This window comes from Camarhynchus parvulus, chromosome 4 (assembly GCF_901933205.1).
Source record: "Camarhynchus parvulus chromosome 4, STF_HiC, whole genome shotgun sequence".
NCBI lineage: Eukaryota > Metazoa > Chordata > Aves > Passeriformes > Thraupidae > Camarhynchus > Camarhynchus parvulus.
Genome location: NC_044574.1, coordinates 8,599,396 through 8,619,107, shown reverse-complemented (window position 1 = coordinate 8,619,107; position 19,712 = coordinate 8,599,396). Strand labels below are relative to the sequence as shown.

The window sequence follows — 19,712 nt, the reverse complement described above, 5'->3', positions numbered from 1 at the left end:
AAGTTCTCAAGGCTCAGCTAAATTTAATCCTTTACTATGGGCTAATGCAAAACAGTATTTCAGAAACTCTTTCAAAAAGGGTAAGAAGTTATTTCTCTTGTTTCTGAAGAGATTTTTAGGATTACTCCTCCTTTGGGATCTTGGTGACATCAGCCAGACAGTCTGTGTAATCACTTGCCTGAAGACAGGATGTGATACCTCAAGACAGTCTATTAAAAAGGAAAACATAATTGAGTTCATTTTATCCTACAACTACAGATCCTGACTCCTGTGGCAGCTTAGCTGCACATTTTGTCACAAGTACAGTAACTGTACTTTACCAGGAATTCCTAACAACTGATGATAAGAAACAATCAAGTTCTTCCCGTTTTTCTTTTTGAAATTAAGACAAAATGAGCAATCTTGGGGTCCGTCTGTACCATCTGCAATGGGATAATAAAACATTCAATAAACTCCATTCTCCAATATTACAAAAGGAACTTGTTGCTTTGTGCTGGCCTCTACCTGATTAGATGCAAACATCAGAGAAATATCCTCACCTTCAGTGGTCCCCATCTTCCTGCATTTAGTTACCACAGGCACTATTAGAAGATCATTCTCAGACTGTTTCAGTTCTACCCTTACTGGGTTTTTACATCTTTGCCAGTATGTAGATAATGGATATAATGGAGCTAGCCAGAAAGTTTTTCTCTGTGAAGGTGAAATGGCAACATAAACATATGACAAGGACTAGTGGAATTCCTCCAGCAATTTGCAATTGCCCCCCATGTAGCTACTGCAAGGTCATTAAAGGCCATATCCTGCAGAGAGAGAGAGTAAAAACCTGCCAAGTTTCTGGTATAATACTAGAAGAGAACTGCAAGAAAAGTGGATAGGAAGCTATGTGGAAGGTATAGTTTTTGGATCATGTACATGCATTACACAGCTGGAAACCTTAAACTAGAAAGTAGAGCAGATGTGGACTTCCAGGTTTGTTCTGGACGTAGTGCTGCTGCTTTTGTGAGCTACTGCACCCGTGCTGGGAAGCCAGGCCAGGAAGGCCAGCCAAAAGGGCAAACTGCCACTTGTAAACCCATCCCAGCTTCTGCAGAACGAGCTCAGATGTGCCAGGATCAGAGACTGGGCTGCTCCCACGGTCAGAGAGCACAGACCTACCCAGGGACCCCCAGCACGAGAGCTGCACATGGATGTACTCTCTGTTTCCTGTACAGAAACTCTGCATTGCTCTAGGGATCATACTGGGATTACTTCATATTAATATATGAAATAAACCTCTGCTGTTCTCCTCCAAACAGGACTGCTTCACTTCTAACACAAGCAATGAGTAAAAAAATCTCATTCATCACTGGCAAACAGCGACTTGGAAAGCAGCCAGGATAAATCCCAGTCCCAGGGCACCCTGGCACATGAGCAGCTCCAGGAGCCCACGATTCTGGCATTGATTCAAACCTCTAAGGTGATACCCACCACCCATAACAGAACATCCAGGGGTGCAATGCCTTGGCTTTGAAGAAACCAAGCCTTATCATGAGAGGCCTGAATTTTAAAGTAAACTCCTCAGGTGGAGAGAAGAAGAGTGAAAAGAGGGAGGGGAGGAGGAAAGAGGCACAGGTTGTCCCACTTCATCTCCTTTACCCTGGGAAAATGAAAGCAGTACAGCTGTTTCTCAGAGGCCTGGAAAAGCTGGTGGTTATCAACAGAAATCTAACTCACAACAGAGCTGGGCAGACCACATTTATTCCCAGCTGAAAACTAACTCACAGACAATGTTTTAATAGCCTTCATTTCTCTTAACAAAAATGCCCAAACAACAAGAACCCAACAGCAGAGCACTGGAACATTGGTTACATGATATGCCTCTCACCTCAGTGCAATAGTAATCTGCTGCGTCCATCAGACAGAGATATAATTACCCTACACAAAAGGCAGCATTTGAAACAGGGTGATTTTTGTTAAATCAAAAGAGTAAGAGGCTGGACAACAAGAAATTGAGAGAGAAACCAGATGAAAAATAAAACCAGACAAACAGGTTCTGCATTAACTTGTAACCTACAATAAACAGGTACCTGAGTGCAAAATTAATCAGCTTTTACTCTAAGGATATTTACCCAATTTCCACTTTGCAGCCACAATCGGCTACATAAAACCACAGTATGATGCACTAACATTAAGGCTTTGGATGCTGGCCATGGAGTTTCAGGCTGCAGCCTGAAACCAAAGAACACTGATAATAAGACATTACAGTTATCATCACAGAAAACACATGTATGTCACAAGCCTGACAAGTACACGTGGACAAACATTTGAAACGTCTCCTTCACGTGTTCCCTCATATTTGTTTTTCCTTATTTTAAACCTGCACAGTTGCAAATCCTCCCTGTGACAGGAAGAATAGGTTTTTTACAATCAAGGAGTTATATCATAAAATAACATCTTGCAACCTTTAAATGCTTCTCCTTTTGACCTTTGTGCTTTAAAGCGCACTATGCTAGGAAAAAAAAGAAGCCAGAAGTGTGACCCTGTGTTTCAAACTCTCTGAAAAGAGCAGGGTTGCCATATTGCAAGGGCTGAGATGGAGCAGGTGGTTGCCTCGATTGGGTAGCTCGGTAGCTCAGGGGTTTGGCACAGGAGCAAATAACCCTATCACTCAGCAGCCACTGAGCCCCAACCACTCTGGGAAGCAGTCTTGATGTGGTTTTCTCCTGATCATTTCTGCCCAAAAGATAACTCAAAGAAGCCAGACAAATCTTTCTTTTCATTTTATATGAACTGTGCATGAGGAAAAATTAAAGGCCACTCTCAATGGACAACCAATGTAAAGGGCTTCAGAACAAACTGCATAGGTGGACATATTAAATATCACCTCCTCCTTCTGAAAAAAACCAAACTAACAAACCCACACAAATATGCTTCAGTTGTCAATGCTATTAAACATGCCACCTCCTAGACCAATTTATCCTTATTAACAATGAGCTGGACAAAGAATTACTCAAAATATCGACTCTGCCCATACCTTTTACCTCTGAGTAATGATTCAGAAAAGTCTGAACCAGTTAGTGTTAAAACATTCTCCTTAACTAAATTAAGGAAAACAAACTCTTGAACAACATTCCTGAAAACATGAGTATTGATAATTTTAGGATAAATTACGCATTCAAACCATAAACAAACGATAAATATTTCTGATACCTAGAAACACATTTACACAGTTCTCATTTATTATTTAGTTTTATTGAAAAGAACTGCAAATAAAATCAGCAATACAGCAACTCTGTTTCTTTTCTGTTTGTGTGACCTTGGAAGAAAGTAACAATCAACAGGGCTGTGTTAATGACAGGACTGGATGCTCTTAAGAGGTATTTTTCAGCCCACGATTCCATGATTAACTGGAGCTGACAGAACACCGTAACATACGTTCTGTGTTTAAGGTGTGCAAAACCAGGACCTTTCAACAATCCAAAGCATTCATTAACATTCACCATTGTTATACAACACCATTCTGAATTATTCACTGAGAAACTTAATATACATAGAAGTATCCCTGCTATGTAGGGTTTTTCCTCTGAGATAAAGTTATTGCAAACCACATTCCTTTAAATGGAGCCTGGCAATAAAAGCTAAGTAAAGGGGGAAAAGGGTTCCCAGCAAAATTCTTATTTACAATCTGGTAAGGCAAATTAAAAAAGTCTAAACATTACTGCCAATGTTTAAAAGAAGTAAAAAACCAAAGAGCTTGACCACAAAATTAATGACACCAAATACAAGATCTAGATGTTTTCAATTAAAATAAGTCACTAGGTTATAGCAAGCAAACCAGCTCTTTTCAAATCACAAATAGGCATAGGGACTACATTCCAATTAGCAAAATCTGATGGCAAAGAGGCTGGCTGATCAGCCAGCTGACGGCTGAGTACATTTTTGTTTTAATTCAGAACCAGAAACGGAGAAAAGGTAGGGTTTTTTTCTGAAACATCTGCTTATTAGGAAGCCAGAATACCTCATTCTCCAGGAGTTCAAGACCATCTCTACGTCCTCAGTTTCCTTGCTCAGGTGCACATCCTGACTAGGTCTTGGCTACGTGTCCAGTGGAAGTTTCTGTTTCATACATCACATACTTCCACATGCCCTGATTTGCTCTGGAGACTTACTTTACTGATATGGAAACTGAATTTATGGGGCATTCCTATCCTGGGGAAGAAACAGGTACCAGAACTAGAGTGCATCTGTTCTTTTTTTGAGACAAAGTGAGGCATAGAAAATTACTCCCCCCGTTTTGTGAGGCACCTATTAAATGCCTGATGATGAGCATACAACACTGAAACTCCTGTATGATTAACAAACCTCACAAAACACAGAAAACATTAAAAAAAAAGTACTACCTTCTTTTCAGTGGTGCTTGAAGTCTTTGATACTAATGCTGTTTCAACAAGACCCTGCTCAAGTAAGGAGTCATATTTTATGCTTCTTTTTCTGCTTCTCCTCTCCTTGTTTGCTGGCTTTTGTTCATTTTCCTCTGACTGAGACACATCTGCACCATTGTCTCCACAAATGGAGGACTCGAAAAGAGGCTTCCCATTCATGTAGGTTTTAGTGATTTTCAGCTTTATTTCTGGAGAGCCATTCTTGATAGGAGTAGTGTTGGGGGGTGTTCCAACTCCCTTTATTTCCTGAGGTTCAAAGCGCAGCTTGGCATCCTGGGCCCCGGACTCGCCATTAAACACCCGAGAGGTCAGATCTTTCAATTTATCAGCTGGAATAAATGGAAGAGTCTCATGGCCATTATATTTTTGCATGACACCTTCCTGTAAGGTGGCAGAAAGTTGTGCTTTGCCCAAGTAGACAGAACATTCACGATTCACTTCACAATTCTGAGGTTTCCCATTGGTATTTCCAAGGATTTCTGGTACCTGCTTCATTTTGATGCAGTTAATTTTTTGAGTTAACAGTTGAGAACTTCTTTTGATGCTAAAGTCCATTCAGCCCAATGTTTCCAGTCTTACACTGCTATATTAAAGACAAAAAGACAAAAAATATTTTAAACAAGAAATGTCAAAAGCTTTTAAGTATTCAGACAGACATCAGCACTAATATAAAACTCAACATACTTCATTAGTTTTACTAAAAAAAGCTTTGTTTACAATCTTCAGAGGCAAAATGCCTCAGTATCTGTTAATATGCATTACAAAAGAATTCCAAGAAAAACAGATCTATGAATCATCAATTTTATTAAATCGAAAGTGGAAAGCAAAATCACAGCTTTCATTTTAACCATTTGTTAACCATCTACAGCATGAGTGTTGCTTATAACTACACAAAGGTACTGCACTATATAAAACAAGTAAGAGGTTAGACCTAAGATAATATCATTACTAACAACATAAACCAGATGAGTTTATCTCCAAAGGTTGTGAAACCCCACAGCTGTGTTCCTGTAGCACCTACACTATGGACAGCAGAATCACAAGCTTCCCTTCCTCACTCTCCAAACTTCAAACATCCATCAAAACACACCCCCTGCAGAAACACCACAGCTCAGTCTCCAGACATTTCTCAAAGCATTCTGGCTGTAAGAATGAATAAAGAGTGAGCCTTCTGGGCCAGGAACACCAGCCCACTGGAAAACAGCTAATCCCTCAGGCCAGTGATGGTACTGGACAAAATTCAAATGATCAAAGCAACTCCTGGAATTTCAGATTTTTCATGGCAACAATATCATCTAACACTCACTTTTCATATAGTAATTTGCAAACATGCAACAAGCTAAAACTGCACTATCTTCTGCCTTAAACAGGTTCTCCGAGGGCTCTAACAGCTAACCCTGCCTATGTCAACATTACACCACTGTAGCAAACAAACCAATCTGGCAGAATGACTCTTGCTCCTAAACCAGGCAAGATGATGGTTTCAATTTTTAAAATTCACCTGCATAGATTCTTCATATTACTGGGTCCAGTATATACACGATATAGAAAAATACACCACCATAAATATTATGAAAGCTCAGCACAATAATCATCATATCCATGCTCAAGGTAACCAATTTCATATATGATTAAGTCCAAGAACTGTCACATCGAATCAAAATTTCATCAAATCTAGTCTCCCATGCTTCCAAAAAAGTGCAGCAAAAACCATGATGAATAACTACTGAATTGTCAGTTGCTATGGGAGAAATCACTTCTGAGTCTCACCTTGTTTATTAATGCACACAATTATAATGCTTACAACTGGCATAGTCCTCCAACTTGCATTTTTGATAGCTCTACATCAGGAGTAGCAATGTAAACATGTTCATAACTGAGCACTGCTGCAGCCTGCCAAAGCTTCTTAAGATGACAAGCTTGAATTCAAAGCAGCTGACGAACATGAAACCTTTTCATTTACAAAGATGTAGAAAAAAAATTTTAAAACCATTAACTCCATCACTCCTTAGCAAGTGGTCCCATCTCCCTAACATGCTGCTCTAAAATATCTACAAGATAAAAGTGTGTCTTTACACACAAGCTATATAGACTCATTTGAGAGATGAAAACCCTTCTCCCTCCAGGCACAAACAGCAGCCTGAAAATCTGCCATTAAACAAGGCAAGGACAGCAAGTGTGCCTGAACTCCAAGTGAATCTGCAAGAGAAAAAAATTCTAGTTTGTCTTTAGCCAGATGAAATCTGAATTACCAATAAAATCTCTGATAAAATGAGTAGAAAGCAGCCAACTATATTAACTCTTCTTAAGAGGAATCAGAGATAAAAGGAAACTCAAAACTCAATCAGAACAGAATAAATGACTAAACCTAAAGAGAACTCGTGTCCTTTCACAGTATATTCTTTGAAAACATGGACATGAGACAAACACTCAACCCAATTAATAACATGACAGTGTTTCATGTGTGATTCAGCAGACAACTGAAATCACGTTTCCCTTAAGAAACAACTAGTGACAAATTCTATAAATCTCTGTGCAAAAGGGAAACCTGCTGGGAAGCACATCACATAGTTACAGAGAGCAAAATTCCTTAGAAAACCCGCCAAAACCAAGAACAAAACCACCAAACCAGCGGTCTATTGCTAAATCTGTATATCCGTCGCAGGGATCCCTAACGGAGCAAAGCAGAGATGGGATTTGGGCATCCAAGTTCCCAATTCCCTGCGGGGCCGGGAGCGGCTCCGTGCGGCCGCTGCGCCCTCCAGTGGGCGCCGGGCTCGGCGCGGCTCTTCCCGGCCCAGGAGCATTTCAGGAGGGATCCATAAACTGATCAGGGCATGGATGGGTTTCTGCATCGGGCCAGCTGCATCTTCTAACCCACAGTTTGTTCTGTGCGGGTGAATTATAAATCTTACTCTCATCACATACGTCTTGAAGCTACAGAGCCATTAAGCTTGAGGCACGCCTCCAAAAAAGCAGTAAATAATCCAGTGAGAGACTGCGTTAGTGGTGCACTCCATCTCAGGACACTGATGAATTACAATGGGTATCTTAAGAATGTCAAAACATAAAAATTGCCATAGTCACAGAATAACTTAGGCTGGAAGGGATTTCCTCAGATCATCTACTCCGACCCCTTGCTTAAGCCAGATCAAACTTCTCAAGGCCTTGTCTGAACAATGACCCGCAGATAACCAAATTAAAAGCTATGGCTTAAAAAAAAAATCAAGTTATTCTCTTTCTAGCTAGTAAACCTAACAGTATGCACTCCATATCACAAAAACAAAACCAATCAACCAACAAAAAACCCCAAAACAACAACAACAACAAACCAGAAACCAAAACAAAAAGACCAATAAGTAAAAGACCCTGAACTTTTAGCAGTTACCTTGATTTGCTCGATCCATCTGAAGATACACAGATTTCAAGAACTTCAGTGAGTGAAGGTTCAGTTAATGACTCTCACTAATACAGGTCACTAAAAACAGCTGAAAGCACTGAAAAAGGCTCCTCAAATCACTGGAGCCTAGAGAGAACAAATCCAGGAGTAATACTGGTAAAAGGAGGAAGTTAATGTACCCACAACAATCGTAAATGGGAAAATGAAGACAAAGGCAGTCATTTGAAACTGTAAGATATCAGAACCAGGAGATACAGATTATAGAACATGGGAAACAGACCACGTTTGTACAAAGATTTAATGGAACCAAATGAGTAGAGGCTTAAAGTAAGAGGCAGAATAATGGGCTAAGATAACAGATGTGAGTACCTAACAGAAAATATAATCCCATGGGGAGATGAGACACGTAGACAGCAATCTGCAGGTTAGTCACCATCTCTAGGACAACCAGTGGGATGGAAATTAGTGATACACATCTCAGTCCTCCTTGCAAAAAATAAGCTACATTGTGGAATCTGGGTAAAAGAAAGAAAATCTACACATGGGAATAGCAAAGGGTTTCAGGGAAGAAGACCAAAATTGTAGCCAGGTACAGTTTGCACCACCTTTACTATACAAAACTTCATGGTAACACTATAAAAAACAGAAGGAAATGAACTAGGCCCTTTGTGAGAGGAGGGGACAGAGCAGGAAAGAAGGGGCAAGGAGAAAATAACCACCAACCAAGCAGTGCTGCTGTGAGTTTGGGAATAATGCAAGGAGAACTAGAAGACAAGAAATTAAGGAATGAAGTAAGATAGATCACAGACAAGATCTGGTTGATTCAAGTTGTAAGAGTAAGGTCCTGAAGCAGCTGAGCATACAATTAGATTTGGTAGCTAAAATCAAGTGCACTCATGCTGGACCATGGTACCACACAGGAGCAAAAGCAATCCCTTATCTTTTTCTAGATGACTCTGTATCTATTGAAAAGGAAAGTGGGGGGGAGGGCAGGGAAAGGAAGGGGACAAAAGCATCACACGCCAGTAGCAGCTAATGAGCTTAAGCCAGTATCGTCCCATACTGAATGTCTGGTGACTCAACAAGCACCATTTTCACTAACAAAGGGGGAAAAAAACCATTATAACCATGAGTCTCCTGAATAAACATGATATTTTGGCTTGTGAACAAATAGCTTTCAGTATGGAAAAGAAGATTTCTTATCAGATGAAGGTCTCTAGAATTTTTAAACACACAATGACAACTGGACAATCCTTGAAGTGGCTTCGTACACATCTTCATACTAAAAAACAGGTTCTATATAAGGCAAACTATCTTGCAGACATTTTAAATCATGCATTAATTACTTGAAAGTTCATCATCTGACAGGAGTCATGAGTCAAACACTGTTAGTGTGCATGTCAGATTCCTCCTTCACTAGCCAAGCCGCTATCATTTATGGGATATTTATTAGCCATTTCTTCCACATCTGCTGTAATTTCAGAGATGCTTTTCTGGTGTGTCAGAAAGAATGGAGTACTCCATTCCTTTCAGTTCTGCCAAAGGGAGGGACTTGAGTAAGTAACCACCAACAAGCATCCCTATTAAATATCACTTTTGTTTTGTCTAAGGGTTTTCTTACTCAGGTGAATTACTGGGGGCAGGGACAGGGAGGTGAGGGAAAGAAGGGGAGGATGACAAACTTCAGTACAAATTCACAGTAAGAGACCTTTACCCACTAAAGCTATTTTTATTACCTACAAATCAGCTGGCACTAAAAAGCTAATAGATGGCTGCTGCTTTTTTGTGTTAATATTGCTTTCTGGTAAGTGTTCTCCATTGTCTCATCAATTTTAAGACAAAAGGTTATTCCTGTTTTCAGATAAGAATGAGAGAAAATACTTAATGAGATTAAGAAGGTTACACTTTTTTTGCTAATACATTTGAAGACTTGAGTATGCTTACTCATATTATCTTGTATGAAACCCCTAAAATATCAAATAGGAGTAGATGAGTATTTACTATTGTGTAGTACACTGTGTTCTTCACTGCATTAAAACAATGAAAAATTACTACAGGATCTAAACAGAATTTTATTTTAGAAGAAAACACAACTTAAAAATTGCATTGCAAGATTGGCCAAAAATTGTCACAAACCAGTTCTAGCCAAAAAATTCAAGTGCAGCATCTCTCATGAAGAAAACCTTTTCTGTAGTAGCTGAGATAGAATTGGAAATAAATATACCAAACCTTTCTAAAAATTTATCAGTCTTAGGAAAATTTTTAAAAAAGCATCTCTCCAAAGGAGACAATTATTAATGTAAAAGCACCTGAAGTAAAGACTTAATTAATCTTGCAGAAGATATAACAAGATAAAGCACATTCTGAAAACTCTGTGAAAAAAGTTAGTGTACTTACAGTGCATTTACTACCAAATATTACCTGCCACCAAATTTTTTTTGGGGAAAAAAAATGTATCCATCTTTTAAAATTTGTTTTGGGTTGGCTTTTCTTTTTTCCCTGATGGATAAAATTTCTGAACTTCAATGTCACAGCCTATTTTCATGAACCAAAACAAGTATCTACCGCCTTCTTATCAAGACAATAGGTAATACCAACTTGGGCATTTAACAACCGTAGAATGGAAAGCAATTCTTCCCTTCAAATGCCGCTTGCCACTGCAGAAAGCAAGCTTGCCAAATGGATTGACTTGCTTTCTTGTTCTTCCTTGGGAAAAGCTTCTGCAACCAACCCTTTCATGTGGACAAGGCTAGAAGAGTCTGTAAGAGGATTCCTCTCCATGAGTTCCTTTTTTTAAAATCACAGAAATATTTTTTTCCACTCCTGCAGAAATTTGATGTTGTCAGTTCCACTCATGCTGCTGGAGGGGGGTGAAGCAATGAGATACATTTGAGTAAAATCAGATTCTTCTAAGATATTGTAATTCTGTCTGAAGTGAGACTACACACACCACTGTGGTGGGACCACAGATAACACCGAAAAGAATGGCTTCTCCTCTGCATGTAAGCAGGGAGGAACACTGCTGCCTAAAATGGTAGAAACTAGTGAATATACCACCAGTATTTAATAAATACAAAAAGGCAACCCCCAAACCTGACACTTTCCTGTGTCCTGGAGAACTCCAAAGGGAATGGTCCCTCTCTAGCAAAACAGGACTCAACAATTCAGTACTTGCTCAGTTTATGTCTCTGCTCGCCAATGAAATGATGTTTCTCCCTTCTTTCAGGCGGCTCAGAGTTGTGCACCTGGCATCCGCATAGCTTGGGAACAAAGAACCAAACACAATCTCAAATAGCACAGCACTTCAGTGCAGAGATGCTTATTTATACTGCTTTTTTACCTGGTCTAACACTACTTTAATTTCCCATACCTTCTTTAATCCCATTGCCTTTTTTTGTCAGCATCCCACCTCCACTCCTTGCACCACGCTTTCAGGATCTGGATCCTCTGGCTTACATAATATTCACTGCAGCAGATAAACATACTATAATCTGTTTCCTCTTCACTATGGCCACTGATTCTGCTCTTATTCCCATATGTAGCTGTGACAGCACAGCAACTGCCTGAAGCTTCACCAAGAGAATCATGAAAATTTCTGATCGTGCGGATTCTGAGGGAATTCAAGGGAAGGAAGATCAAACCTGGGATGACACCACAAAATGTTATATGCAATGAATCAAATTGCAGTGCTAACAAGATGTTATCTGCTACACCTCTACAGAAACCAGTGTTTCCCAGATGTGACCAGACAGCAGCTAACTAATCCAGAGGCTACAGTCATTTTGCCTAGATCCTGACAAGTCTGCTATCTTTGTCTATCACAGCACTAAAGCCTCCTCATCCAAGTGGGTGCATTTAAATGCCAGAAGCACACTTGGCGCCTTGGAATCATTCTAGGAAGTGGCAGTGACACTGGAGATATGTGAGGCTTTGCCAACACTATGAAGGCCCAGCTGTATGCACACAGAGAGGGCAAAATAATCCTGGAGCAGCATTTGGCCACATCTTCTGCTGTTTACAGAAGCAGCAATACACTGCACTCACAGTGTACCTCTCTGATGTGGACAGGTAATGTGTACAAATAGCTGATTTCTTTCAACCAGTACTTTCAGCTTCACATCTCATAGCATTAGGTAAAGATCTGGAGGGTAAAGGTCACAGGTGATAAATCCTGACTCCACAGCACTACAGAATTTAACTCACAGATATGCACCATTCACTAAAAACTGCACATATCCACATCTGAATGGAACTGACTATAATGTGATCCTGGCCATACTGTGCTAATTCTGATCTCCTTCACACAGACCATAACCATTTACATGCAACTACATTAATAATTCTATCAATGTATTTCCTTGAGGCAAAACACACACACAGAGGGAACTGGCAGATGTATGCCAGGAACACTCAAGCAAGGCCTGAGACCTCAGACATTAGACACTCTTCAAACAAACCCAAATACTTGCTATGAAGTGGCCTTTCTGGTTTGGACATTACTTGAAGTGTTTCCCTGTGCTGGAGATTTACCATGCTCTTGCCAAAATGCATTACCATCATTCTCAGGGCTCTCAATTCCTTTTTTATTTCTTTTGCTACATCTACATCAAAAATCTCTCAGAAAGTGATTAGTGTAACTGTTAGAGGTAAAAGGTCTGGAATTTAAGTTTCTGTAGATATAGTGAACCTTATCCATTCCACTTGAAGACAGAATGATAAAACACTTCCCTGTCTAACAAACCAATTCCTTCCTGTCCACTTTCCAAAACTTCTGAGTAGAGAGGTTTGCAGTGGGTATCTCCTGCAATTTTTTGCTTTCCTTTCAGCACAGTACTAGCTTTGCGCATTACTTCACTGTCTTATCACATTTAGTTCTTTGGACAAATTGTGTTGTACATACTTCTCATGGGAAAATCTAGTTCTGACTGCAGAAATCAGTAGTGTTAAGCAATTGTAGCTGCTCTCCTTATTTGCAGAGTTTCTGAAGGCTCAGCTATCACTACCATTTTGAGCCAGGCTTTCACCTGATGAATAGATATTGCACATGTACTTTCAGCTACACATTTTATGACTGGAACTTTTTTTGGCACTACTGCTGAATTTCAGTCACATTCCACATTTAATCCCAGCATTTGTTTCTAGTTTGTTCAGGAGTGCTACTAGAAACCAGCTCCTGAGTCTGCATTTTGCACTCACAGAAAAATCACAAGATTAATTTCATTCTGAAGTATTTGATTGAAAGTTGTTGGCAAGCACTCCATATAGGGAAATGGTCCATATTCACATCTTTCACCCTACACTGTGCTACAAGGTTCATACTTTGGCTTAAATCCCTCTGGCTTTATTATCAGACTAGAATCTAGGCATTCTCTACTACAGAGATAACTCCCCAGTTTAGATGTTTCAGAGTGCCAGTGCAGTCAGGATCTTTGCTCCAATGGAATCCCACCAAGGCTGGCAAGTCCCACAATTAATTTATCTGATATGTGATCTTGGGAACCTCAGCTCCAGAGACTAACCCATGCCACAGTGTGAACATTTACACTTCTGCTTATTAGAATGAATAAATGTGTGGAATGCTTCCCAAACACCATGACAGAAGGCTGCATTACTAAATATTCTTTCCAATGCTTCTTTTATTCTTTAATCAGTAGCTTTTCAAAATATTTCAAATTCCATTTAAATCACATTTCTAATGAGATCTTCCCTAACCTCAGCCTTTTCTCTTAAAGATATTTTTGTCACAGAATATCTCATCTTCTGCTCCTTTTTTATCTCTTGTTTACTATGGCAGAATTCAGAGAACAGATCTCACTCCTGTTATGTGACTTTGGCAAAGAAAACATGGAATTCTGATCTTAGCCCTCAAGGCCAAATACGCCTGAAGATGATTTGTATAGCCTGAGTTTGGCTCAGCTGGTTGGAGCATGGTGTGAATAACCCCAACATCACGGGTTCGGTCCCTGTACAGGCCACTCACTTCAGCACTGGACCCAATGGTCCTTGGGGGTCCCTTCCAATTCAGAACACTCTAGGATTCTGTATAAAACACATTTTTAATGTGTATTTTAGCATGGATGTGAGATGCTAATATTTTAGTATTTTGCATAAGGCACAAGCCAAAGAGATGTCACAAAGACAGTTAAATGGTGATCTCTGTCAGACAACAGAACAAGACATCCTTGTGCTTCTCCAAAGAGACACAGAAAACCATCAGTATCCTTCACAAACAGCAGAGGAAAAATGGCAAAGCTTCTATGAAAATCAAGCTCAATAGCACATCATGCTGCAGTTTTCCAGTCATTTGCCACCTATGTATCCTTACCCCGAATAGCTCCAATTTGTGCTGGGGAGCTGAATACCAAAGTTCAAAAGAAGATCAAATTGCTATCTTGCACCAAAATGAAAATAGGATAAGCTAAAAGGATGGGAACAAAACTAGAAACAGAGCCATCACCTGTTGAGCAATCCTTGCAATTTAAAACATGCTTTAAGTCTCTTATATATTTTACTAGTTTCACAATAAGTCATATATGAGATCCTGCACCAGTGGTGCCCCAGGGCAAAGTCATTTTGCCCAACATATGAAAACTGTGAAGTACATCAGGTTAGTACTTCACTCTTCCATACTCACCAAGTGCAATCTGATTGCTGTGAAACATTCAAGTACATTTTCAAACACCTACTTTCCACACAGCATACCATGGTACCATAAGAACAACTTCCATGCAATGGTATTATTCCTTAACATTAGCAAGGATAGTACAAATCCTGCTTTTGGTTCAACCATGATTCACAGGTACTTGTCTATTGCACACAACATGCAGTTTAAAAAATTCAGTTTATGTTATAATCTACTGTATGCTTTGGACAGAGGTTGCTTATTGAATGTACCAAAGAGTCAATAGATTACCTGGTGCTAAAGTTTAGAGTTGCTTGTCAGGAAGGTTAATGCATAGTCCATCATGCACTACTTATCATCACAAGGTATTAATAAATATTAGTATAAATTCCTGTTCACCATGAACTTTGAGTATTTTTGTAGCTCGCTATTCAACCAAAAGGGCACCAGAAAGGAATATGGCCTACATTTTCCTTCTACAGATTCCAAAAACTTCTCTTCCTACTGATGCTAGAAAATACTAATTAACTATTAGAGATATTGACAAACTTGATAAAAGCATTAAAAATAACACCTGATGTATCATTTTAGTAATTTATGTCAGTGACAGGAAAAAGGCAAATACATTTATACAGCTACCTCCAACGACTGCAGGTCATAGAGAAGCAAATTTGAAGGTGCAATGAAGGCAGAAAATTTAGGTACTTTCTCTCTTTTCCTTCAAAAATGTTCTCAGAATCAAAACCTTCCAAGTGACCATTAACTGTATAAAATAGCTGACTGACCCATTCAAACAACTATGTGAATTTACAACCAGCAGGGTGAATACTGGCACATCAACAAGACTGTCCTTACAGCCCCTTTCTCCCAAGTTCTCTGCAATTATGCACCAAAGGAAATTTGGACTCACTTCACCACCTGAGCACTAATCTTGGTGCCAAGCTCCATCTCCACTTCTCACTGACCACCAAGATTCTACTGCATCCTTGGTGAAGACACTTCTCAAAGCTGGAGCCTAACTGGGAAGTGATGTTCCCTAGGAACATGGGACTTACTGATCCACTTGAGATGGTGCTCTGAGCAACCTGCTCTAGAGAAAGCTGTCTCTGCCCATGGAGGGGGTGGAACTAGGTGATCTTTGAGGTCCTTTCCCACCCAAACCATTCTCTAATTCTATGATGTCCATTCTTCCTTCATCCCAAGGCTGGATTTGATAATTACACCAGATCTATCACATCTACTCAACCAGAAGGCCATTTCAATTCTCTTTGCAGGAAAGTAATGAAAGAGCTCAAACAGTAGAGCCACAAACAGGACTAAAACATGGAGTCATCATCTATGGCATTATTATTAGTCCCACCCAAGCAGTTCTCACTCATGCCTGATTACTGACTGTTAGGGAATCTGTTGTTTTCAGCAATACCACTTAATAGATGCTTCTCACTGCGCAGCACACTGATCTTGATGAGAGGTTTAATTTTTTTCCCCAGAAAAGGCCTGGCCCTTTACATTGCTCTACACAGGAAATATGTGCAATTTTCATGCATTAAACCATCTTCTATGCTCAAAACCCAAGAAATGCTGTGTGGTTATATAAGCAGGAATGACCAGCAGTGACCAAATCACTGCAAGAATTCTGTCTGTGTCTTCTACTCATCACACACCAGATCCTTGACACAAAAATCTGAGCAGAGCAGGTGAACATTTATGCACATGGAGCCCCAATGCAGTCAATAGGCTTTGATGGACCACAAGGAAACACATTTATCAGGCTGCAGAAACAAGACCTCGCTAGGGAAATGTACTGACACTGGTGGAACAAAAAGCAGGCTCAGTGCAACAGTGAGAGGTGAAAGGGCCACAAACAACAGGACTGAAAAACAATCTCCTCTTGCCATTCCTTTGCTACTTTATTAGTGCAGTGTTTTGGATACAAACTCACATATATGCGTATATTCACCACCCAAATACTAGAAAACCACCCATCAACGGTCATTTTTTGTTTCCAGTCTAAACCCAAGCAGGGTTGGTTTTGCTGTAGTATCCAGTCTATTGCATGCAGGCAGTAATTTACATGCAATAATCTCACCTGCAAAACTACCACTGGCTTCAGAAAAGGCACATAGACCTACAGACAAAATTTTTTTTTATTCATACCAGCCATTTGTTGGATTCATACTGAACTAAAAATAAATATATTTTATTTTTATTTTCCATCTTCTAAAGTACTTTAAGTATAATGACCTAGTTTCTTCTGGCATTTTCAAATAACAATTGATAAAGTAGTAGGTTTTACTGTACTTTTAATACCTGGATTTTTCCAAGTATGTATGAGGGTGGATAGTCCTATAACCTTCACATTGTCTCCAGTGTTATTTACAGCATTTGTATTCACATATTGAAAAAACTTGTCAGATTTTCTGATGGTTGCATACTAGACAAAAATTCCTGTATGATTTAATATCTGGGATATAGATAGTTACTAAAGCAACCACAAATTGCATCTACTTTAAGTACGGAGCCCTGAGTAGCCCTGCAACACAGTGGTTTAATTCCAATATTTCATCCAACAGTCAAATACGCCACAGTCAAATTCACCACACTGTGAAACTGAGCAGTTTATTAACGGTGATATGCTGCATTTCCCAAGCGAAATTCCCACAGCAAACAAGCAAATAATAGCTTCAGCAATAAGTTTGCAGATATCCTACTAACATACAGACATTTCAGTGAAGAACCAATTTATTCTTGCAGCTGAAGCCACACTGTCCATGTGTAAGGAATTAGTAACCTTACATATATAGATATACGTCTGCTTAATTCACTAGCAAGGACTCTTAGCAAAATCTATTACAAACTTCACTTCCACCCTAGTGTTTACCTTCCTTGGATGTATGCAAAGGCTAAAGGCCAAACATATCTTCCTTTTTCTTTCAATTTTTTTTAAAGCAGACCTATTTAGCTAACTCAGTGTGTGGTGCACTAGCTCCTAAATTTAACAAACATTATAAACCAATTTTAATGTAAATGCCAATAAGAAAATATTCATGCACATGAAATACATGGGCAATGACTGATACCAGCCTCTTGCTTGCCTTATGCCTGTTAGCAAGAAGCTCATTTTCTCTGAAATGTGTTTAAATATGGTGTTTACCGTCTCTGTACTTCTACTAGTGTTTACTCCTCCTTTCAGCCGACATATTTAAAAAAAAACCCAAAACCAAAAAGCAAGTATAAATACATTCAAGAAATATGGCAAATTCCCTTCTCCACCCCCAGAGCGGTAAAGCCACAGCAGATGAGCTGTAACTGTGGCCTTGGGAATACAAGTTCCCCAAGCTCTTTTACCACACAAATATCAATTCAAGTTACAAGAGCCCTGTCCTCTTATACTTAATGAATATCGAGCCAACGAGCCCGCACGCCTTCGCAGGAATGTTTTCTTTCCATTTTCCTAACAAGGCTCTCCTCCCATACCGGTCCAGGATGGACTGCAGAAGGGTGTAAGTAGAAGGATCATCACACCAGTGTTTAGTGGAGGAATAAATCAAACATGGCTTCCCCCTCCATACATTTCCAGAGTTACATTCACTCCTGCTGCCGTACAATCTCAGTCCTACCCGGCGGGAAGGGGCAGGAGCAGCCTCCACCTCCCCACACCCTCACCGCCACGGGGGGAACATTTGCAGCCTCGCTACCCCTTAAGGGGGCGGTTTTAATCCTGGGGAGGGCTTTTTCCCCCCTTCCCATCGGTCGTGTCCCCCCGCTCCGGTTTTCTGTCTGATTTGCACTGATTGATCCCCCGTTCCCCGGGGAGGGAGGTGGGACGGGTGGGCACCTCTCCTTTACCCCTTTATGCTGCCCCCGACCTCCCGCAGCGCCGAGGAGGAGGAGGCGGTCGGAGGGAAAGGATGAAGCTGCAACAGCCGGGACTCCGGCTCGGCATCGCTCCTTTCCGCTCCTCCGCCACCTAAGAGTCAGGCCCAGCCAGCGGCATAAATCCTGCGGCAGCCTCCGGGGGGGGACGAGGGGCAGGCGGGGGGACCCGCGGCCCCGCAGCGAGGGCCAGGTAGCGGGGGGGAGGAGGGGGGAGCGAACAAAAAAGCCCTCCTCCGGGGAACGGGGAAACGGGAGCTGCGGGCTGCCCGGGCAGATGGAGACGGTAAGGACGGTAAGTTTGAGGGGAGCGGAGCCTCGGGAGGGGGAGTCCCCGGGAGAAGCGCCGGGGCGGGAGGGGGAGCGCGGATGCCCCGCCACGGAACCTCCTGTCCCCCACGCCGCCTCCGCTGCATTTTTGCCGGGTAGGGCTCGCGGTCCCGGCCCGGGAGAGGGGCTCCCGGTGCCCGCGGCGAGGCGCGGCCGGGCGGCAGCATCCCCGCGGCCGGGCGAGCCTCGCCGCCGCCGCTCCCGCCGCTCCCGCCTCCCGCCCGGGGCCTGCGGGAACGTGCCCCGGTTGCCTCCTCCCTTCCCGCGGGGGAGAGCCAGCCGCGCTGCCGGCCTACCGACCTGTGCCCTAGCGCATCCTTCTCCCCGGGGAGCCGGGCGAGGCGGCGGCGGTATCTCGGTGCCGGGGAGCGGCGGGAGCCCAGGCGACACAGCGGCGGCGGCGGCTCCGGCGGGTCCTGCGCGGCGGCCCCGCCCCCTCCTCCGGCCAGAACCAGCGCGAAAAATCGGCGGCGCTGATTGGCCGCCGCCGCCGCGCGGCCCCCGGAGCGGCCGTTTCAAATCCCCCCGCGCGGAGCCGCCCGCACGCGCGGCCGCCGGCAGCGGGGCCGCCGGCAGCGGGGCCGCCCCGCGGAAAGGGGAGCCCGGACCGGCTGCCAGGGGAGGGAAGGCCACGGGGCGAGGTGGGGCCCGGCCCGCTCGGGGAGCCTGGCTCGCCGCCCCCAGGTGGGCGAGAGCGCGTCCAGAGCCCGCCCACCGCGGTGGGAAACGCTTTTATAAAAAACATCTTTTTGTTGTTTTTATTAATCTTCCCTGGGGTACGGGGATGTGGCCGTGAGCCGTCCCCAGGTGCGCAAGAACGCGTTAAACCCACCACCAACCCACACACCCCCCCCTTCCCGAAAGTGAAGGTGAAAAAACGTTTAGTTTTAAATATCTTTATATTATTTCTCTCCTTCTGGCCGGCTGAAAAGTGGTCTCTTCACCGCTGGCCTCAGCCACCGTACACGTGCGCTTCCTGAAAATTCTGATTTAAGCCAAATGTTTTGACTTTCCGTACAACTGCGCACAATTTGGAGGCTGTCGAATGGTTGTAAGAGCCGAA

General features: G+C 42.1%; 1 protein-coding gene across 2 annotated transcripts in view; it reads right to left on the bottom strand.

Annotated features, from left to right (window-relative positions):
* The window catches only part of NSD2 (nuclear receptor binding SET domain protein 2), a 73,545-nt gene extending 54,465 nt beyond the window's left edge, over positions 1–19,080 (bottom strand). For both annotated transcript variants that reach the window (XM_030946786.1, XM_030946785.1), the window contains exons 1-2: positions 18,950–19,080; positions 4,380–5,004 (exon numbers count right to left, since the gene is read on the bottom strand). In XM_030946786.1, coding sequence (XP_030802646.1) covers positions 4,380–4,976 — 597 coding nt within the window. In that variant the 5' untranslated portion in view covers positions 4,977–5,004; positions 18,950–19,080. The remainder of the gene's footprint in view (positions 1–4,379; positions 5,005–18,949) is intronic.
* Between the last annotated feature and the right edge of the window lie 632 nt (positions 19,081–19,712).